The following is a 24217-nucleotide window of genomic DNA, read 5'->3' as shown; positions in this document are numbered from 1 at the left end:
AAGAAAGGACTGTATGTATTTGATAATACGCATGACTGCTCTCATATGAACAGAGGTGAGAGCGTGCTGAAACTGACTTGCTGTGTGAACAACATTGCTATGTCTGGTCTGGTAATGAATAGATAGGAAAGTGCCCCGACAAGCTGTCTGTAAGGGGTAGGATCTGCAAGAAGTTCTCTATCATCAATCTTCATTTTAACATTGACAACTTCTGGAGCGTCTACTTTCTTGTCATCAGTAATACCAGACCTGAAAACAATGTTAAAAGCAAATTTAGTTTGGGACAATAAGTATCCTCTAGGGGAATAGGCAACTTCAATGCTTAAAAAATATCTCAATAAGCCTAAATCAGTCATTTCAAAGTAAGATTTAAGAAGTGTTTTGGTCGTTTCAACTCTCTGTTTATCGCTTTCAGTGATGATCATATCATCCACATAGAGAAAAAGCACAATGATTCCTCCTTCAGAATTCTTAATAAACAAAACAGTGTCAGTTAAACAAAATTGAAACCTAATATCAATCATAACGCGACTAAACTTATCATACCAAGCTTTTGGTGCTTGTTCAAGTCCATAAAGGTTTTTTTCTAAGCGAATGACTTTACCCTTAGGAATATTGAGACCTGGAGGGGGTTCCATGTATACTTCTTCAACTAGCTTCCCATTTAGAAATGCATTTTTGACATCCATTTGGAAGATGAACCATTTCTTGATGGAGGCTAAGGCAATTAAGGTTCTGACTGTTGTCATACGAGCCACTGGGGCAAAAGTTTATTCATAATCAATGCCATATTCTTGGGCATACCCTTTGGCTACTAATCGGGCTTTATATCTTTCAAGAGTGCCATCACTATTGATTTTACTTTTATAAACCCAACGACATCCTATAGTTTTCTTGTCTGTAGGAAAATATTGAATATTCCATGTAGAAGCCTTTTTGAGTGCATCTAATTAAGCTTTCATGGCTTCTATCCATTTGACATCATTTTTTGCTTGAAGATATGTAGATGGTTCTTCATATGAGTGAATTAATGCAAATGACTGCCCTATACGTAGGTGAGAAGGACTCGTATGACACAAACTTTTCTGGAGGCCTCGAGACTCGGGATGACCGTCTAGTTGGAATGTCAGAATATTTTTCAAGTGCACATGGAAGATTAGGCTCTCGTCGCCTGGAATACTGTATACTAGTGTCTCTATGAACTTCTTCATTGTCAACATTATGATCAAGATCAATAATTCCTTTATTATTATCAAAGTTATAGTCAAGATCATATTCATCAGATTTTGATGTCAGATCTAACAAAAAAGAGTACTCAGTGACTTCCTTTGGTTTTTCAAAATCAAAGAAGCTCTCCTTTTCGAGAAAGGAAACATTTTTAGATACATATAATTATATTATTTTTGAAGTCAAAACACTTATAACCTTTTTTATTTTCAGCATACCCTAAAAAGGCACAGAGAATCACACGAGGAGAAAGTTTATCATTTTTGTCGGTAAATATGAAACACTTGCATCCAAATATTCTCAGTCTAGAGTAATCTAGAAAAACGTTCATAAGTTTTTCAATGAGAGTTATATTTTGCAAAGAAGAGGATGGCATCCTATTAATTAGATAAGTGACAGTTAAGGCAACTTCTGCCCAAAAATCTTTCGGGACTTGATTTGCTATTAATAAAGTCCTAGTAGTTTCCATAATATGGCGATGTTTACGTTCTGCCAACCCATTTTGTTGAGGTGTGTATGAACATGACCTTTGATGTGTGATGCCATGTAAATTACGATAATTTTTAAAATCTGTGGATAAAAATTCTCCCCCTGAATCTGTGCGAAAAATAGTAATATCATTTTGAAACTTGTTTTTAACCATATTATGAAATGTTTGAAAGTATGAAAATACTTCAGACTTATGTTTAAAAAAGTAAATCCATGTATTTCGGGAAAAATCATCGACAAAAATAACATAATAAGCAAGTCTTCCTTTAGAAATTACTGGTGCAGGACCTCAAACATCAGAGTGTACTAATTCAAGTGGTCTTGAAGAGATAAAAGTTCTGTTCTGAAATGATAATCTTTTCATTTTGCCAAGAATACAATCTTTACAATCAAATGATTCAGAGTTACAAAATTTCCCTAGATTTGGAAAATGTTGGATTTTGGTTATACGTGGATGACCAAGTTTTTTATGCCACAGTTCCAACTCAAATTTTTGAATGTTATAGCAAAAGGGATTCTTCGGCATTTCCAAAAAATCCATATAATAGAGTCCTCCTTCTTATGGCCTTCTCCAGTCAACTTTCCTGACTGACGATCCTGAACCCAGCAACTATGAGAAGAAAATAAAATATTACATCCATAATCAGATATTTGAGATACAGATAAAAGATTTAAATTTAATTTGGAAATATATCTAACTTCTGAGATAGAAAATTTCTTAGTTTTATGATTTTTTTTTCAAAATTTTCTATTCCTTCTATTTTAAGAGAAGTTTCATCAGCTGTAAAAACTTTTGACACACTTGTTTTATTTTTAATACATTCGGATAGACTTTGATTATTTGGGTAATATGGAAAAAAGCACCAGAGTCAAGGAGCCAAGGAAAGTTACCTGGATCGGAAAAAGATGAGGCAGCTGCGCCAGTTGAAGCTTCAGATGAAGAGGAGGCTCCTTTGATGAGAAGTTGGAGAATCTCTTTTAGTTGAGCCATGAAAACTGGTGCATCCTGATCTTTGGGCTCCGATCCAACAATTGCAACTTTTTTCTCTCCCAGTTCCTTAAGCTTGGGACATTGTGGCTTGTAGTGTCCAGGTTCATGACAATGATGTCAAATAACTTTTTTCTTGTTAGTCACCACTTTGTCGATTAAAATGAGGAGGTCTACAAGATCGTACATGATTTCCCGGTCTAGATACAGCTAGCACAAAATCATCTTCAGTCTTTGGAGTATTCTTCTTGATTCTGTTTTCCTCCATAGTTAATTCCTCTATAGTATCGACAATAGAGGGAACTTTCCCCCGATGAAGAAGGGCTGACTTAGTCGACTCAAATCCTGGTCTTAGACCATTTATAAATTGATAAAAGTGCTCCATGTCAAGTTGCTTTTGTCGGAGCTCAATGTCCTCGGGACAATGCCATTTTGGCTCTAAAATAGCCAATTCACCCCAAAGTTCCGATAGTTCATTATAGTGTTCACGTATAGTTTTATCACCTTGGGTCATTGATCTCACTCTTTCATGAATATTGCACACATGTGCAATATCTTTTAGGGAATACATATTCTTGAGATATTCCCATGCCTTATCGGCATGCTCAAACTTGGCGAGACTAGAACATTTCTTTATGTCAACACTACTAATTAGCCATGACATAATTTTAGCATGCGCTATTCGCCATTCCTTCCAACTTTTTTCAAAGTTGGCTAAGGCTTTGCTTTTCTCCTCTTCGGTTAAGAGAATTTCTTTATCACCTTCCATTTTGGTGAGGACAAGTTTAAGTTCCGAATCGGAACCATCTACTATGCCCCATAATCCTTTTCCCTATATGTGGTGCTTCATTATTGAAGCCCACATTACATAATTTGTGTCGTTTAGCTTCATGAGTATGATGGTGATTTTATCTTGATCATCCATCTTTTACAAAGGTGATAAAAGGAGAAAGAAAAAGAAATAAAGAGGAAGAGAGGGTAAAAGAGAACAAACACAAGATTTTGATGCAACGAGCCTTCCTCTTTTCTCCTTCCTTCAAAAGGAGCTTCAAAGAACCCAACCAAGGTAATAAAACATCTTTGTAAGCTTGGCATGGAAAATGAGGCAAAAAATTCTCACAACGTAGGATGAACCTGGCTTTGATACCATGAAATGAAATGAGGATCTTCCAAACACGAACTAAGATCCGTAAGAAAGAGTGTCTTAAAAGGACACTTAAGCATAACCCTTAAAAGGGTATAAAAGGAAACAAAAAAGAATAAAATATATTCTTTATTGAAGCGGGAGAACCTAATGCTTAATAAGCATTGGAATTATTTTACAAGAGGGGCTGCACCCCTATATATACAAGTTTGAAAAAAGGAAGAAGAGGAGAGCTCTTAAGGAGCTCTCCTTATAGTCGTTGGAATAGTCCAACGGTTAGAAATGTAATCGTTGGACCATTCCAACAATTACCTTTCTAGTTAAGTTCCAAGTGGAACTTAACTAGATAAGGTTAGTCTAGTTCTATTAGAACTAGACACTAAAAAATACAAAAATAAACACAGAAAAAATAAAAGAAAAGAAAATAAAATAAAATTACAGAAAAATATAGATATAATAATAATATTTATATTATTATTATAACTATATGTTTTACATTTTAACATCAACACTTCAAATGCTTTAGAAAAACATACGTTTACATAGAGAGGTGAGGTTGTATTTATAGAGCCTCACATAGCTTTAAGGGAGGCAATCCAACAACTAGTTGGACTGTCACCCCAACAATTATTTTGACTTTACAATAAAAAAAACAGAAAAATAAATAAACAAAAAAAGACTTACAGTCCCTAATGGACTGTACTAAAAATACATATTATGAAATGACCAAAATACCCATAATATACGTATATTATATAAATATATGTATATCAATTAGGTATAAACTATGTCACATGGGTGCAGGTGCGGCGCAATTCCAAAAAATTTGGACACAGGGACTCGACTATATATATATATATTAAAAAATATATATTATAAATATATATAATTATATATATATATATATATAACAATAAATTAACACATAAAGATGTTAAAGTTTAAAGCAAAAATAAAAAAGCAATTCTTAACAACACAAACTTACCAAAATATAACACATAAAAAAGCTTGTGAGTGTAATAAACAACAAAACTTATCATAAATCTGCCTCATCGTCTGAATTAGAGGGTAGAACAAGATCGAGGTAGTCCATGTTGAGAGTATGTAAATTATGTTCTCCCTCCAAGTCAAAATCTTCTGGATTTACATCCAAATTCTTGGATGGTCCACAACTGCATCAAAAAATGACTATATTAGTATCTAATTTAAAACTTTGAATACAAATATTTAAATACAAACTTTGAATACAAAGAAAAAAAAGTACCTATACTCTTCTTTGGTGCGACGAAAAATTAATCGTAGATTTGAGTAAACATAAGCCAAATCCTCTCCTCTTTTACTAGTGAGTTTGTTTTTTTTAATGTTTGTGAATTTGAGCATATGTACTCCAATTTCTTTCACAACAAGATGATGTAGCAGGTTGGGATAACAACTTCATTGCAAGACGTTGCAGATTTGGTGTCTCTGATCCATATGTTGCCCACCAATTAATGAGATCTTCCTCGTCCCTTGCCACAAGTGCTGCTAAAAAATCAAATCTCCCAGTAGAAAACTTGCCAAACTCACTATTTACAACCTTAAACATGTGAGGATCATTAAAAAGTCTTCCCAAATATATCATTTTATTTCTTGATATCTCAGGATCTTCATTTGGAGAAATACGATCAACACCTGCTCCCAACCATTTTTTTGCATAGTATTTTGGATTGAGAGAGTGTGCCATGCAATGCAAAGGTGTATTGCTTTTATCCCATTTTCTCACTAAAACTGAATGTACATGATTGTAAAATTCTGAATCATCAAGTGCAATATCTTTCTTCTCATGTTTAAAAATGATACTTTGAACTTTTTCAATCATATTATCCCACATTTCATAAATTCTATGAAGCATGGGTAATCTCTGTCAACTTCTCTCAACATTTCCCAAATAAGCTCTGTAAATTCAACAAAATATGTAATTTTATCCCACAAAAAATCATCACAGATGCATTTTTTGATAGTTTGAGCCTTGACATCATCTTCAGTGCGATAAAAATCTCAATCTTGATCAACCACCATCATCATCAATGCATTCTTGAGTTGCTTAATTTTTTTTATCATAGCAATGAGAGAAGCAAAACGAGTTTCAACAACTTTCAATAACTTGAGATCAGAATGCCTATTAAATATAGAAAGAGCATGATGATGGTTTACAACAAAATTTCTAATATTTCGAACATCATGCTCTATTTTCTCAATCCATAAGCACATTTCATGTGCATGTGCATCATCTTTTGATGGATTGCATATACTCTTAAGTGTCAAATTTAAACTACGTGCTGCACAAGGAGTCCAAAAAATATGTGAATATGTATCTTCACTTGCCAAATTCATTCCTGCACGACTGCAAACTAGAGCATTGTCATTAATGATTTACACCACACTTTCTTCACCCACTTCTTTTATCACTTCGACAAATAATCTCTTTAAATATTCAACATCTTTATACTCTCCAGATGCATCAACAGTCTTCAAAAAGATTGGCCCATTAAGTGAGTAAGCAATGAAGTTTATCAGTGGTCGTCTTTGTATATCAGTCCACCCATCAGAAACAATCGACACTCCATGTCGTTTCCATGCAAATTTTTGGGTCTCTAAAAAGTCTTCAATTCTATTTTTTTCCTCTGCAAGAATGATTGTTCTTAGTTTTTCTGAACTAGGAGGCACATTATCACTCAAATTGCAATTAGCAAAGATATAATCATATCTTTCTAATATGGACTTCTAGCTACATTAAAATGAATTGAGCTTGAGTAAAAGAATCGACCAATCTTTTTATTAATTTCTGCTCTTGCCATTGTTTTTGAATGACGCTTGTATTGTTTTATTGCTTTCCATCTTTCTTTTCTTTAAAAGCTCTTCTTGTATATCACTAGCAGTAGGAAAAGACAAATTAATCGAATCGCTTCTCATCTCTGCAATTTTCTTCTTTTCAGCTTCCTCTTGTTCTTTTTTTAATTGCTTTAACATGTCTTTGTCAACCCCAGAACATGCCTAATTCCTTCACCACGAATATGTAAAAGATGTGCTTTCACACGCATATAAGAACCTATGAAAACAATCTTACATAGATTACAATGAAACTGCACATTTCCACCACCACCACTACTAGCTTTTACCCCTTTTGTCACAAGCCTCCAAAGTGGTAGAAACTTCTAATTCAGGGTTAAAACTTGAACCAAATGTATTGACACTACCGCTAGAACTCACCATTATATCTGAAAAGTGAAAACTGAAAATAAAATAAAATAAAGTTAATAAACACTTCAAAATAATAGTAGTAGGAACTCCAGGTTCATTCCCCCTGTGCAAATCAGGTTCAAACCAGGCCCTCCTCTACAAACCAGGTTCGAGATAGGGGGCCTACCCCCTATCTAACGAAAAAAGGAGGGGCAGGGCAAGCCCCTGCTGAACCTTATTCGTGCCAGGGGCTTCGCCCTTGCCAAAAAGCCAAAGGCAATAGGGGAAACGAGGAGGGGCCGAGCCTCTCCTCGTTTCCCCTGCTGTTCGGTGGGGCAAGGATCGGCCTATCAGCCGAGCCCCCTCCTTCCCCTACTCCTACTTCTTACCCCTGCGATAAAAGGGAAACGAGGAGGGGCTGAGCCCCTCCTCTATGAATCGGAGGCACAGGGAGGGGCCGAGCCCCTCTTCTGCAAGCAGAGGGTGCAGGGAGGGGGGGCGAGCCCCTCTTCTGCGAGCAGAGGGTACGGGGGGGGGGGCTGCCTGACATAAGCGAAACGAGGAGGGGCCAAGCCCCTCCTTTGTGAATAGGAGGCATAGAGAGGGGCCAAACCCCTCTTTTGCGAGCAGAGGGTGCAAGGAGGGAGGCTGCGAGCAGAGGGTGCAGGAGGGTCGATCAACATACCTGTTGAGTGTTGACGGAAGGGGAGACAGTGGCTGCCTGTGCGTATCGTTGCCGGAGTCTGGATCGCCGGCGTGGGTGTAGGAGAAAGCTGCAGGGGTTGAGTAGGAGAGGCAAAATCGAGAGGGTAAGCCCCTCCCCCCGTCGATAAACCCCTTTTAGGCTTCGGTTGCAAAAGAAATTTGGATTTGGATCGGGTCCGAATCCGACCTGGATCCAAAACGTAATTTAAAAATCGAAACGAACATTTTTGGACTCGGTCAAAGTTGACCGAGTCCAAAATGTGGATGGACTCAGCCTCGACTCATTGACCGAGTCTGACTCGGCGTTGACCGAGTCCGAAGTCGCACCCGTGTCGGGGCGTGTCAACTCGGGTGCGGCACCTCCTTAGCCGAGTCCGTGTGACATAGGGTATAAACTAAGTCACAGAGATTCGGCCAATCAGGTGCCGCACCTGCATCGACGCGATGCGGGTGCGGTCAACCCAATCCTGGGTGTGATCAACGCATCCAGGGTCATTTCTGACCAATTTTTGGACCTTAAAAAAAATACGCCCGATAAAATGGCTGCGGAGAGGAGGATTAGGACAAAATTTTTTTGCCCTAATGCTCTCTGCCTCTCCCCCCGAAGCTGAAGCCGCCGCCGACCTCTCCGCCGGACCTCTCCTCCTTAGGTACTTTCTCACACTCGCTCTGTGTCTCTTCTCTCCGTCTCTCACTCTCAATCTCTCTGTCTTTCTCACTATCGCTCTCTCTTCTCTCCATCTCTCTTCTCCCTCTGTCTCTGTCTCTTGCTCAATCTCGCTCCATCTCTATCTCTTCTCTCACCCTCAATCTCTTTATCTCTCGCAGTCGGCTTGAGTGGCAGCCGGCCTGGGGAGAAGGTGCTGACCCCTTCGTTCCAGCCTGGGTCTCACCTTGATTGAAATATTATTATATTTCTTTTCCTTTTCATACTGTTTTTGTTGGAAAAAAATGCCGGATAGCAGAAAAGAGTGCTTAGAATGCAATATTACGAGGATGCTAAACTCTGAATGAATAAGGTGCTGGGTCTATCTCTATCCTACCATGAGGCATGCTTCTGGAAAGGTTTGGAGCAAATTTGAACCTTGACACTAAATCCTAGGCCAGCTGCCCTATTTGTCTTATGCATTTTGAGCAGTTCTGCAGAACCGAATATCTCTAGTTGTTATAAGTTAACTTTTAGATGCTAGGTAAGATACACTTACTACAGCTTGGTTTACCAATATGGAGATGGTGAGCATCTTTGTGCAAATGAATGTTCTTACAATGTAAGTGTAGAAGAGTAAGAAGCTGGGATTCTAATAGTGGTACTTTGTCGCATATTTGTATCACCTTGAATACAAAGAAAAATGTATTATTTGAAAAAAAAATCAGAAAAATAAGAGAAGAAAAAGGAAACGTCACTTAGGTTCAAATGCTGTTGAAGCAACTCTAGCTTGACTGTTTTAAAAATCATATATTAATAGAAATGGATCTCTTTAGAAAAAAGATCTCTTCTCATGGAAGACTGTTTCAGTCCCCTTACAAAACTTTCATCATTGGATTAGCCATATACTTAACAATTTTCAGCAATTCACTGTTAAAATGTATCTCTCTTATGTAAATATTTACATATATATATATATATATATATAAAGAGAGAGATACATATACATATACATATATACATGATGTATATATGTATATGTATTTATCTTTATATATATATGTAAATATATATGTTTCCTTTTTTTCTTGTAAAACCCGCAAGGCTATTTTAGTCATTTCCCTTCCTTTTGCACATATTCATAATTATGAATATGTTGTAATATTTTTTGTATTTTTACTTTTTCTTCTTTTTCTTTTCATTTTTTATTTCTTTCTTTTTTGTTGACTCAAAGTCAACTTGGAGGGGGCTCAACACTAGCTCTTGAGCCTCTCCAACGGTTAGAATTCTAACCGTTGGAGGGGCTCCAACAGCTAGTGGAGCCCCTCCAAGGCTCCTTTTCCTCTTATAAATAGGGGAGTTCCCCCTTTTTAAAACACACTTCTTGGAGCTTTTGTTCTCCATTCTTCTCAATAAAATTCTTTATATTTTGTATGCCTTTGTGCATTTGAGTTTCTTTATTGTACCTTCGTGTACATTTGTTCTAAGTGTTCTTGTGCATTTGTGCACATTGGTGGTGTTGTGCTTATCGCACACTTTATCTCTTTTTTGAGATATTTTCACATGGTATCAGAGCTAGGCTTAAAGGAAAAGAAGATCGTGCTTTTTTCTCTCTTCGTTGGAGTACCTCGTAAAGCGTGCCATTAAGTTGTGGTGGTTGGAGTGAAGACTCGGTCCTTCATTCTATATTTTAGAAGCTTCCTACATCAAGAAGGGACTCATTTCGCATTGTGGTACGCATTTATTTCTCTTTGTATCCTCTCTAATGGGCGAAAAGGATTCACACTTCTCTCTTGGCTTCAAATTAAATGGAACGAATTATCATGTATGGGCCGGGAATATGGAGGCCCATATAAAAGGAAAGGGTCTTTGGGGATATGTTCAAGGAACTATTCCCGAACCTAAAATTACTATCCTTGAGAGAGGGGAGATCAAGGTTCTTGAGGGAGAAGAAAGAGAAAAGGCTTTTGAAGATTACAATAAGAAGCATGAAGAGTGGGAAATGAAAAATTACAAAATACTCTCATGGTTCTTCTCTTCAGTTGAGACCAAAATTAATGCCAACATTCTAAAGTTCAAAAAGGCATATCAAGTATGGGAATATCTTGAAAGAATGTATACTTCAAGAGATTTGTCCCATAAATACTATCTGCAAAAGAAGACTTTAACCCTTCAACAAGGAGAAATGTCCGTTAGAGAGTATTTCGCCGAGTTATCCACTATTTGGGATGAGCTTGCTCTCCAAGAACCTAAATGGAGTGGTGAGGCTATTGAATTGAGGGCCAAACAATTAGAAGAGGATCATTTCTTTAACTTTTTAAATGGGCTTAGACCCGAGTTTGAACAAACTAGACCCTCTCTCTTGTCTTCTTTCTCTTCTCCTCCATTGGAAGATGTGCTTACCAAATTAAGTGGAGAAGAAACTAGATTGGGAATGAATAAAACCAATCTAAGTGTGTTGGCCATTCCCTCTAAAGATGAGGATGAGGGTGCTTATGCCGTCTCAAGACCGGGGAATAATGTTAAAACCTATAAACCCCCTCATTTTAACAAAAATCAAGGAGGAAGAGAAAATGGTGGGCATTATGGAAGAAGAGATTATAGTAAGATCATATGCCATTTTTGCAAAGAACCGGGTCACATTAAACCGGTATGCCCTAAATGGAAGAAGATGGTGGCTATGTCTACTACTTTCCAATCAACCAAGGAGGAAGGTCCATCAACTTCCAACCATGCTACTTTGTCTCTCAATCAAATCATGGAAGCTCTTCAACCACTCCTCAAGGGATCCGTTTCTGGAGCCGCCATGACCACCTTCTCTCCTCCCGGTAAGACTCTTTGGCTCTTAGACTCGGGTGCATCCTTTCATATGACTCCAAATGTTTTTGCACTTTCTAAATACTCAAAAAAATTGTCACCCTCTTTTGTCTCCACCGCGGATGGGGCTTCTCTTGAAATAAAAGGAATTGGTGATTTTGAAAGACAATGTTTTTCTATTCCTAAAGTTAGATTTATACAAAAACTAAATTTAAATTTGCTTTCCGTCTCTCAACTATCGGATCATGGGTGTGATATCAAATTCTCATCAAATAAATGTTGGATACAGGATCACCGGTCCGGGAAGTTGATTGGGGAAGACTCTAGGAAGGGAGATCTTTATCTCATGGAATTTCTTCAAATTCCAAAAACCTCTTTTTGTAATGTTGCCCAACATAAAGATATAAATGTTTGGCATAAACGCCTTGGGCATCCAAATATTGTCAAGCTTTCTTATTTACATTTTGCTAAAACTTTATGTAAAGACAATTTCAATTGTAATGATTGTATTCTTGGTAAAATGAGAAGCTTACCTTTTGGACAAAGAACTATGTTTTCAACTAAGCCTTTTGAAATTGTGCATTCGGATGTTTGGGGACCGGCACCCGTTGTGTCTAAGGGAGGTTTTTCGTATTATGTTATTTATGTGGATGATTTCTCAAGGTATAGTTGGATATACTTCCTCAAACATAAACATGAGGTTTTCTCTACTTTTAAGGTTTTTCACATGTTAATACAAAATCAATTCAATAGTAAATTACAAATTCTTAGAACCGATTCCGGGGGAGAATATCTCTCAAATGATTTCAAAAGTTATATTGAAAATAATGGGATTGTTCATCAAAGGTCTTGTCCCAAAACTCCTCAACAAAATGGGTTGGCCGAACAAAAACATAGACACATAATTGAAACTACAAGAACTTTGCTCATTTCTCAAAAAAATCCAAAAAGATTTTGGGCCGAAGCGGCTCTTGCATCGGTTTATCTCATAAACAGACTTCCATCCAAAAACTTGAATCAAATATCTCCATATGAAATCTTGTATAAAAAACAATAGGTTAAGAATTTTTGGTTGTAAATGTTTTGTTCTCACCGATAAGAATGATAAATTATCTCCCAAAGCTATTCCTTGTGCGTTTTTGGGATATTCGGAAACACAAAAAGGTTTTAGGTGTTATGATATTAAAAATGATAAACTATATGTTTCAAGAAATGTAATATTTTTAGAAAATATAAGTGGTTTTGAAGAACACAAAACTCATGAAGATAATGCCGATTACTCTTTTTTATTTAAACTATTATCTAGAAATGAAGATTTTTTTAGCGATGATGAATTGAATGAGAATGAGGATATAAGTGAAAGTATTCCTCAAACCATTCATGATGAAGAAGAAGTGATAAATGAACCAATTAGCTATACACATAGAGATAAAAGCACTTTTAGAAGTGCAATAGAGAAATATAATGACCTTAGTGAATCTTCCAACCACTCTCGAAGAACTGAAAGATCTAGGAAAAATCCTTCTAGATTTATATCTTATGAGTCTTTTTCTCCAAAGCATAAAGCATGTCTTAGTGCCATTCACTCATATCAAGAACCTAGAAATTTTAAAGAAGCTAAGGAAATGATAGAGTGGAGGGATGCCATGGACAACGAACTTAGAGCCCTCAACAAAGCCAAAACGTGGGTTTTTCAATGTTTTTCAAAAGGAAAGAAAACAATAGGATGTAGATGGGTTTTTAAAGTCAAAACCAAGAGTGATGACACTCTCGAAAGATATAAAGCCCGTCTTGTTGCAAAAGGATATAGTCAAGAATACAACATCGTTTACGAAGAAACCTTTGCTCCTGTTGTACGAATGGTTACTGTAAGGTGTTTGATCACCATTGCATCTATTAAAAAATGGAATATTTACCAAATGAATGTTAAAAATGCCTTTCTAAATGGGGATCTTAATTAAGAAGTCTACATGGATGCTCCTTCTGGTATGAACGTACCAAAGGGGAAAGTCCTTCGTTTGCAAAAAGCGCTTTATGGTTTAAAACAAGCCCCTAAGGCTTGGTATGATCGATTTAATGATGTGATGGTTCAAAATGGTTTTACCTCATGCTACACTGACACTGCTCTCTTCGTCAAAAAGTCTGATGCAGGAATTGTGATTTTACTGTTGTATGTTGATGATATGTTGATAACAGGTAGTGACATAAAGGGCATCAGAAACATTAAAACCACTTTAAAAGAAAGGTTTGAAATGTCAGACTTGGGGTATCTGACTTACTTTCTTGGTATCGAGGTAGCCTACTCTCATAGAGGCTATTTTTTGTCTCAAACTAAACTTGCTTGTGAGATTCTTGACAAATCAGGTATTACTGATGATAAAATCTGTTAGACCCCTGAAATTGTGGGATAAAAAATGAAGATCGATGATGAGAAACCTTTGGAGGATCCTACCCCTACCGGCAACTTGTGGGATCTCTAATGTATCTTAGCACCACAAGGTCAGACATCTCTCATGCCGTGCATACTGCAAGCGAATTTCAGCATGCTCCTACATCCATTCATATGAGTGCCGTTCTTCGAGTTGTCAGATACATAAAGGGAACTTTAAACAAGGGAGTTTCCCTTTCCTCATCTTCTGAGTTAAATTTAATTGCATATACTGACTCTGATTGGGGAGGTGATCCAAATAATCATCACTCCACTACAGGCTTTTGCATTTTTTTAGGTGAATCCCTGATCTCATGGAGATGTAAGAAACAACAGAAGGTGTCTCAATCGTCCACCGAAGCAGAATATCGAGCCATGGCTTCTACAACTATGGAGATTGTCTGGATTCATCAGTTGCTGCAAGACATGGGAATTCCAATTCAAGAACCCACAAAGTTGTGTTGTGATAATAAGAGTGCAATCTATATTGCTAAGAATCACACTTTTCATGAGCGGACAAAGCATATTGAGATGGACTGCCATTATGTCAGAGAGGCATATCTACAAAAAGTCATCGATCTTCCTTATGTGACTTCAGAATATCAGTTGGCAGATTTCTTCACCAAGGCACTTTGCTCTCCAAGATTCAACTTTCTCCTTAGCAAACTTTCGATCATTGTGCCCTAAGTTTGAGGGAGGGTGTTAAAATGTATCTCTCTTATGTAAATATTTACATATATATATATATATGTAAATATATATGTTTCCTTTTTTTCTTGTAAAACCCGCAAGGGTACTTTAGTCATTTCCCTTCCTTTTGCACATATTCATAATTATGAATATGTTGTAATATTTTTTGTATTTTTACTTTTTCTTCTTTTTCTTTTTTCTTTTCATTTTTTATTTCTTTCTTTTTTGTTGACTCAAAGTCAACTTGGAGGGGGCTCAACACTAGCTGTTGAGCCTCTCCAATGGTTAGAATTCTAACCGTTGAAGGGGCTCCAACAGCTAGTGGAGCCCCTCCAAGGCTCCTTTTCCTCTTATAAATAGGGGAGTTCCCCCTTTGTAAAACACACTTCTTGGAGCTTTTGTTCTCCATTCTTCTCAATAAAATTCTTTATATTTTGTATGCCTTTGTGCATTTGAGTTTCTTTATTGTACCTTCATGTACATTTGTTCTAAGTGTTCTTGTGCATTTGTGCACATTGGTGGTGTTGTGCTTATCGCAATTTTCACATTCACATGCCATCATCTTCAACCAATACAAGTCTTGGGTAAGTATCTCCAGCTCCAAAGGTTTTTTGCTCCGACAACATCTAGGGTTCCTCAGAAAATGTGGTATTTCACACTGTAAATCCTGAATCCTTCCTCTTGCTAATACTACAAAATGTTCTTGGTAATTATGGTCAATAGTATATCACAGGGATTCGGCCAACCTGGTGCATGTATTATAGATGCATTTATCATGGCTTGTTGCCAATACTTATTTGATTGTTTCTATAATATATTTAGGGTGATTTAATTGTGGTGTTGGTTTTTATGATGTAGAATAGAATTGTAGTTTGTTAATTTGATTTATTGCATGCATGATGATGAATTGATTAGATGATATTATGATAATTGTTTTTTATTTAATTAGTGTCACTAATGTTAATTGTTAAAACATAAAAATTATATATATATATATATATATATATATATATAGAGAGAGAGAGAGAGAGAGAGAGAGAGAGAGAGAGAGAGAGAGAGAGAGAGAGAGAGAGAATTTTTTATATTTTTGCCGCACCTCCGCACCCAAGTTTTTGAAAGGGCTGCACCCACACCCGCACCCATGTGACATAGGGTATAAATATAAACACAATATTTTAACACCACGTGACTAACCCTGCATAAATATCCATATGATACAAAGGAGGGAAGGAGGGAAAATGGGAAAAATCATCCATGTCTATTCGCTTTAGAATTAACATCCATAGAAAAGTTTTTTTTTTGCAGTCTTGGATATTTTGACGGGATAAAATATTATACAAGAGAGGTTTTGGTTTCACCCGTGACCTTAGAAATAAATTGTTGTTGTTTAACCGTTTAAGTAATTTACACACACTCACACACACAAAAGTAAGTTTCACCCTAGTATGTATGTATGTGCTGGAACTTTGAATCACAATGAAAGGGAGTAAAACTATGATGATGTGATGCAAAAACTAAATCATCAAAGATGTTTATCACTTTAGACAGTTAACACAAAATAGTGACTGTCTTGATCCAAACACAAAGGAAATCCTAAACCTATAAATGCCTGTAAATTTTGGTTTGGACGCACCTATTGAGTATTTGGAAGTTTTGCACGTAGAGGGCGCAAACAGATTAGTTTGCTGGCCAGCATGGATGATCCAAATATGTCTCAGAATTGTCAGATTCAGATCAGAGGTGTGACCAAACCCGATCCATTTGCATCCCTAACTGGACACTTTATGAGTGAAAAACTGAAGTATCAACACACACAACTGACAAGAGTGTAACATAGGCCAGTATCATGCACAGTATTGTGCTTTTATAGTGTCCTGTCTAAGACATGTATACACACCATATATTAGCATGTATGCGTCATAAATCCACGTGTATTTGTATTCTTGATTCATGTCTCTTAAGAAAAAAATTCCATGTCCTTGTGATCCTTGGTCTTTTTTGTGAAGCTTCTTGTCCACTTTTGTGTATTGGAATGTATTTCATCTTCCTTGGACTCCTGGTGCTGGGATAATGCACATACTTGCTGCTACAAGATATTTTTCTGGGTGATTATGCATGTATTCCAAATGTTTAGATTATTAATATGTTTTTGTTTCTTTTCAGGGACACAGATCTGAGATTTTTGCTGCCCGAGTTGCAAAATGCTTGGCTGCTTTAGAGGGACGTGAAAAAGTCAATGTGGATGACCTCAAGAAGGCTGTTGAGTATCTATTTAATGAAATATTGTGGTTTATAACTTTATACTTCATAAGATGATGCATATGACATCCTTGATGATATAACATAACATATTTTCTCACTGATATAGGGATTGTGGACAACTTTTAAGATGATGTTGCTTGAAGTCTTGATGATGGATAAGGATTTTTTTTTTTATGTTACATTATTTTATGTTTTAAACTTAGGATGCCTTGTGGGATGCTAGGACTTGGTCTTCCGTGCACTTAGGGTCTGGTTGCAGCCCACTAGGAAGCATTGTGTTTTATATTAGACAAAATGCATCAGTGTCTTCAGCATCCATGGATGGACGATCACCACACGCTGCACCACTGTCCTGTGCAGACTTGCACGCAGGTTGAACCATCGAAGCAAGAACCGATCTGGCATCCCTTATCGAGCCATTTTCATCAACCACAAACTCATCATCCCTGACGTGAATCAGTGCCAACGAGGCACCATCAGAAACCTTCAGCGAGGCATCTTCCATCCCAAGAGCAGCAGGCTGCATGGATGGAAGGCTGCCCCGATTCTGCTGCACTATCGACGTGCAGCTGTGTCAAGGTATGATCCGCCTCCCCCATAGGGAAAGGGGGAGGGGCGGGTCTCTCGGCTTCTGGACCTATCCCTCAACCGCCCCTGGAAACCTCGATTCAGGAGGGATAGGAAACCAGCAGGGATCTTACACTGCCTGTTTGGGCACACCAGCACCCGGGTGGGAGGGAGACGACCCCAGAGGGAGGCCAAAGCAGCCGGGAAAGACCAGCCGGCCAAGGGCCGACGATCTCTCAAAGGATAACCATCAGGAAGGATGCTCATGGGAGAAAAACCCTAGCAGAGCTTCTCTCGCCTCAATGAAAATCTATGATTTTTACATTGAATAAACATGATCCAAAGTCCAATACTTAGAAAATAAATTATATTGAGTACATTTATATGGTCAGATTGAGTCAATACATTTTGTACAGATGATTTTTTATTCAATAATTTCATACATTTATTAGTATTAAATATAAACCTTAGGGGTATTTTGCAACTTGTAGATGTGTCTGACAATATCCATTTGCGTCTGCATGGGTCTTGGCTCAAACATGAGCTTTCTTACATAAGTTCCAAGTCATCTTAGCAGCATTCGTTCAGTTTTTTCTTACAAATCTTGCTGTGGTATTAATGCTGCTGTGGCAGATCCTATCTAGGTCATGTTGATGGTCATTTGGAAAGGGTTGAATGGATCCTTTTTCCTTTATTTTTTTTCCTGTGAAACTTTCATTAGAAGCTTCTCTGGTGTCGGAATTATTGGTGAGATATTTTCCTAGGAAATACTTATGTTATTTATCCACAGACATGGGGATTTGAACTGCTATTTTCCTTTGATTATCCAAGATGTATTCTTTTATACATATTTACCTTTTGATCCTCGAGTTTTTACGTTGCTTGATTATCTGACCAACAGGTGGAGCTGGTCATTCTACCTCGCTCAATCATCAGTGAGAGCCCAAAAGATCAGCAAAACCAACCTCCACCTCCTCCCCCACCACCTCCTCCACAGAATCAGGATTCTTCAGAAGACCAAGAAGAGGAAGATCAAGAGGTAAATTTATTTTGATCTGAAGAGAAACATTTCTCACTTGATTATTTTTCTTATTTTCAATGTTTCCAATTTTTTAGTTGTCGATAATAGACCTTGGCTTTATGTATAACCAGGTTTACTCTTTTAGCAGAATAGATGTATATGTTGAGGTTAACTTCTTATTGAGTGTTTTTCGTGTCTAGGAGGATGATGACCAGGAAAATGAACAGCAGGAAGAACAAATACCTGATGAGTTTATTTTTGATGCTGAAGGAGGTGTAATAGATGAAAAACTCCTCTTTTTCGCACAACAAGCACAGAGACGGCGTGGAAGAGCTGGAAGAGCTAAGAACGTAATATTTTCAGAAGATAGGGGCCGCTACATTAAGCCAATGATTCCAAAGGTTTGGGCTGTTTATGCATGTTCTTGATTCTGGACTAGACATGATGACAGATATATTTAGTGGTTTGATCTCTGAATTTAACTGAAATTATGATGATTGAACACTTCAATTCACATTTAAATGCAGTAGTCAATTCCTTAGCTTCATACCTTATTGTTTATAATTTATATAAGCATTTGAACATGGAACCATGACCATTCTGATGACATTCTTTAAGAAACTCTCAGCCCATATCTCATCTCATAGAGTTAAATAATTGAAACAATTACAGCTTCCAAGCCTTCCATTAATATTCACTTTCTGAAAAAAAAAATTATGTGTTCATTGCTCATGGGTAGGGCATTGCTGGTCTGCATGTAGTTAGCTTCACATATCTTGGCTTACATCTTTATTGATCAAATGCTGCAAACAGGGACCCGTGAAGAGATTAGCTGTTGATGCAACCCTTAGGGCTGCTGCACCTTATCAGAAGTTGCGGAGGCAGAAGAGCCTTCAAGAGAATAAGAAGGTATTTGTGGAGAAAGCCGATATGAGAGCTAAACGAATGGCTAGAAAGGCTGGAGCATTGGTAATGTTGATATTTTTGGCCAAGATTTTTGTTCTCTTTTTGTGAATATATTTGGCCTTTTCTTCTATGAAAACTGTTTATATATATATATATATATATATATTGATGTAATAGGTATTGCCCATCAGGGGCATTTTGGTCATTTCATACATAGGGACAGTTTAGTCTTTTTCTTTATTTTTGTCCTTTTTGTTTAATCTAAGAGCACTATGGTCAAAATGACCATAGAGTCGGGCTTGATCCCAACGACTCTTGGGAGCTCCCCAAGGCCTCCTCTCTTTGTATATATAGGGGCTATGTCACAGGGATTCGGCTAGCAGGGTGCCGCAGACGCTGGTGCGTTGACCGCACCCAGGGTCATTTCGGTCCATTTTTTTATTTATTTGAATTTTTTTTTTGCCCTATGAAATGGGCTGCGGAATTTTAAAAAAATTTTCTTGGGGGTGGGGAGGGGGGGGGGGGCGCTGCCCCCTATAACAACCCGCGTCGGGGGGAACCCTCGGACCCCCCTTATATATATATTTTACATTTTTGCCCCTGCCGCACCCCCGCACCCGGGTTTTTTGGAAGTGACGAATCCCCGCACCCGCACCCATGTGACATAGTATAGGGGGTTTCCCCCCTTCCTTTGGTTCATGCTTTTCTAAAGCATTGTTTTCTGAATAAGATATATTTTTTACCTCTTGTGTTCTCTAGTTTGGCTCTTTATAGCCTTTATATTGGCTTTGGCCTTTGTATTGTCCCTTAGTGGACTTGTATTTGTGCTTGATCATGTTGTATTTTTTGCTTTCTCCTTGTTTCATTACAAAAACTACATCTTTCTTATGAACGTTTTTCCAATACAATATTATTGATGTCTGATTTCTGAATCGGTCATGTTTATCACAATGATATTTCATTGTTTGATGATTAGTCACAATAAACAATTTTCTATTTTTGTACTCTGCTCGATAATTGTCACAAGTTCATAGATTTCACCAGATTTATGATAGTTAGCACACGCTAGAATCAATATAAGTATGGAAAGGCTTTCATTGTGATCTACTAATTTTCTGATATTCCAATTATGGCAGGTTATATTTGTAGTTGATGCTAGTGGGAGTATGGCATTAAATCGTATGCAGAATGCAAAAGGTGCAGCACTTAAATTGCTTGCTGAGAGCTATACCAGCAGAGACCAGGTGATGCTTATGGTTCACATTTAATCTAATTCCTTAGATTCTGATTAAAGTTAATATTAATTCTTTTTTGGTAGTTAAATGTGATCATTAGTTTGGCATATTCACGACCTAAATTTGCCAAACTTTCTTTTGTTTTTGTGATTGTGATGATTGGCAGATCTGCCATGTTCTTGCTTCTACTACTATTTCATGTGCTTCTGTCATTTTGAGAAGTTCAAATTTCTGAGTTGAGTTTGATGCGTGAGACTGGTCTAGCTGGATCTGGACTTGTTAGTTGAGCACAGCTCAGGCAACTTCCAGTTATCTGATTTTATTAAAAGCTTGCTTCACCTGAATCAAACTTCCTTTTGTTCATAGTTGGGAAATTTGAGATCAAGTTCCCTTGTAAGTCCTGAATTATGTTCTAGTAGTATGTGTATAACTTCACACATATGCATTTCAAAGAGACAAAAAAAGGGAAAAAACATGTCATGCATTTGTAATTGATGATTGGGCTGCATGATAGGTTTCCATAATCCCTTTTCGAGGTGATTCGGCTGAAGTGCTTCTCCCTCCTTCGCGGTCTATTGCTATGGCAAGGAAGCGTCTTGAGAGGCTTCCTTGTGGTGGAGGCTCCCCCTTGGCTCATGGTCTTAGCACGGTAATGGTGAAGTTTATTTCTAATCCCTGTTTATTCTTGCCACGTTTGCTTTCTGTATTCATGTCATCTGATTCTGCACTGCCAATGTGTTAGGCTGTTAGAGTAGGATTAAATGCTGAAAAAAGCGGTGATGTTGGGCGAGTGATGATAGTTGCAATTACCGACGGACGAGCCAATATCTCATTGAAGAGGTCTACTGACCCTGAAGTCGCTGCATCTCCAGATGCCCCTAAGCCTTCAGCAAAGGAACTGAAGGTAATCAATGTGCCTCAAAAATACTATCTAGAGCTGTGTACTTTTTAAGTTTCAGCAGGCAATTAGAATATCAGTCATTCTTTTCATCGTTGTTTTTTGTTCTAGTCTTTTCTACTTTGTTATGAGAGTGCCCACTTGACAATGATCTGCCAATTCCAAAGTCATTACCAACTTGCAGCTTGGGCTCGGCGAGCTGCTGACCCAGCTCATGTTAGCCAGATCTACAAGTTGTCTAGGAACTCCACCGAGTGAGTGAAGACCTGAAGTGCATATGACTCAAGTTACCCACTTTGAAATGGTCTACTGATTGCAAGTTGGGCTGAGGTCAGCAATCGGTTGAGTTGATTCATGGTACTCGAGTTCACAGGCAAATTATGCAGGAATTGGCCTGTCAGTTGGCTGTGCCTATGTTGTTGAATTTCTCTCTAGGCAAACCTCCATCACCATGTTTGCTATAGACTTGAGAGAGATTGGACATTGTGATCCATCCACTGTGGGAAACTAATTTAGCTTATTTTTTCGTGTCTTCAAGGATGAGATCTTGGATGTGGCTGGAAAAATCTTCAAAGCAGGGATGTCACTTCTGGTGATCGACACCGAAAATAAGTTTGTGTCAACTGGATTCGCAAAAGAGATAGCTAGAGTTGCTCAAGGTTGGTCTGTTGTTTGCTAATCCAATTTTAGATTGAGAACTCAAATTTTCTTAGTTGCTGAATGCCCTTTTGGTACGTTTTGTGCTTGCAGGAAAATACTACTACTTGCCAAACGCCTCAGACGCTGTGATATCTGCAACAACCAAGGAAGCACTGAGTGCCTTGAAGAACTCTTGATCTCTCCGGCTTAAAAATTGAACTTTGTCGCAATGTTGTGATGTAATTTTTGTGTTATTTCTGTTTATATTGAAATCATGCAAATTTTGCAGTTGGATTGTGTCATCCTGCAATGCCCAGTATGCTACGATGCACGTTGACTGGTCTTGGAAAGGTTGGGCAAAACGGGCTGGTACCCTGTTTCTTGGACGAGTGGACCAACCCATTAACTGGTTGAGCCTAAGCCTGGTCCTGGCCAGCCCATGACCTGCCCCTCGGTCCATTGCTTAAATTGGACCAGGCCAGCCACCACACACACACATAGGGCTTTACCACAAGCCTTTGGTTGCTTGGTTGCCAGATGCATTCTACTCGGAGATGCCTTGATCACTGTTTAGGGTTTGCTTGTTTCATTCTCATGGAAATAAAGATCCTTTCATGGGAAAGGGCATAGATTTCTAAAATGGAAAATGATGTGTTTTCCTAAAAACTCACAATTTGCCAAAATCCATCGAATAACCAAAACCACAAATAGTCTTTGTTAGGACTTTTTAACCTTCACATGTGTGAAACTCACAAAGTTCGTGCAACATATTGTTTCGCTCGTCGGGTATCACAATTCACTTAAAAGGAGGGCCACACTTTTTTTTGTGTAATCCTCAAAAAGCACGCAAAAATTATGTTATTTACGTGGTCTTCTTTGTTAATAAAAAAATCACAAATACCTTAATAAAATCATATACTTCATATCAAAGTCCAGGGTAACATTTGAATTTTTTTTTCTTTGACTATCACTTCAATGTATATTCACACATTTTTTGTGGTATTCATGAAGAGTGCAAAAACAAGTTTTATACACCTCCTTATGATTGTAACTTCATAAATACTTAGTAAAGTCACATATACCTGGTGGTAAAGTTGTTGGAGACCATGTAAACCTTCTTTCTTTAATTGTCCCTTAAACGAATGTGCGCCTTGTTTTATGTGGTCCTCATGCATCACTCAAATGTAACTTGTGTGAACCTCTTTTAATCGTAACTTTGTAAATAATCTAGTAAAATTATATATTTTATAATAATATCACATATCCAATAGTGTGTAGAGATGTAAATATATTATTAACTAAGAAAATATCGCATATATAAATATGTGATATTTTCTTATGGTTGTAGTTTTTCTACTAGAGTAAATGTGACTCTTTGATGGTATAAAAAGTGATTGCCCGCATTCCACGAGTATTTTTGCATGTTTTAGGGTTCCTTTGTAGCCCCAAACTTGTGGTCCCCTTCTTGATCTTTCATAAAAAAAATTAGTGACTTTTTCGCCCATTATTTTTTATCACTTTTTTCAACGATACTTCATCATTGAGTTTTTCAAATTCATCAACGGTGATTTTTTTTAGTAAGCACATTCTTAACGACGAGTTTTTCTTGTAAGCACAGTATTTTCGTTAAGTTTTTTGGTGACCCTTTTCCTTAATGCTTATTATTGTTTTTTATATTGTTGCATCTTCTTTTTTATGCCTCTTTTTATCCTTCATACATAAAATATGCCTACAATTAATACTGAAAACATTGGGTTTTATTGTCATGACTGAATAGTGATTCAAATGTTTGGTTTAATGGCTTTATGCTCTTGCTTCTACAATGAGACAACGAGTTAACCATACCTTGGTGATGGCTATGAACATTTTCATCTTTTAAATCCTAAATTCATTGCTAATTTTCTTTTTCTTATCTAATACAATTAAACATTGTTTGATACTTTTAAGCATGTTTTTTAGTTTAGCTTTTCTGATTACATATAAACATTGTTTGATGGCTATAAATACTTTCATTTTTTAAATCCTACTGGCTCGAGGCTCATGTTTTTAGTTTAATCATCTACTTAATTTCCTTTAAGTTGTTTTGTATGCAATGATGTTATTGGTGTAGTAATTGCAACTATGACTAATACTTTATTCTCAATGATGAATAGATCTTGTGCTTTTTAGTGTTGTGTATACTTTAATGTCAAAGGTTACACTTTGTACTTCTTAGTGTTGCATTTGCATAGTTTGATACAATATGGCAACTGAAAAGTTTGTATATGAGTGGCCAATTTAATTAATGGTCTTGGCTATGTGTTGGCCCCCAACTTGGCCTATGTTCATCTCCCCAA

General features: G+C 37.3%; 1 protein-coding gene across 1 annotated transcript in view; it reads left to right on the top strand.

Moving 5' to 3' along the window:
* ALB1 (ALBINA 1) overlaps positions 1 to 22169 on the top strand; it is a 38312-nt gene extending 16143 nt beyond the window's left edge. Inside the window, exons 7-15 of the mRNA XM_090005562.1 lie at positions 16517 to 16612; positions 18084 to 18221; positions 18404 to 18604; positions 19017 to 19172; positions 20246 to 20353; positions 20859 to 20993; positions 21087 to 21248; positions 21781 to 21901; positions 21993 to 22169. Coding sequence (XP_089861688.1) covers positions 16517 to 16612; positions 18084 to 18221; positions 18404 to 18604; positions 19017 to 19172; positions 20246 to 20353; positions 20859 to 20993; positions 21087 to 21248; positions 21781 to 21901; positions 21993 to 22078 — 1203 coding nt within the window. The 3' untranslated portion in view covers positions 22079 to 22169. The remainder of the gene's footprint in view (positions 1 to 16516; positions 16613 to 18083; positions 18222 to 18403; positions 18605 to 19016; positions 19173 to 20245; positions 20354 to 20858; positions 20994 to 21086; positions 21249 to 21780; positions 21902 to 21992) is intronic.
* The last annotated feature ends 2048 nt before the right edge of the window (positions 22170 to 24217 follow it).

Source organism: Nuphar pumila, chromosome 5, assembly GCF_984573655.1.
Source record: "Nuphar pumila chromosome 5, dmNupPumi1.hap1.1, whole genome shotgun sequence".
NCBI lineage: Eukaryota > Viridiplantae > Streptophyta > Magnoliopsida > Nymphaeales > Nymphaeaceae > Nuphar > Nuphar pumila.
Note: the sequence above shows the minus strand (reverse complement) of the source record. Positions and strands in the feature narration are given on the sequence as shown.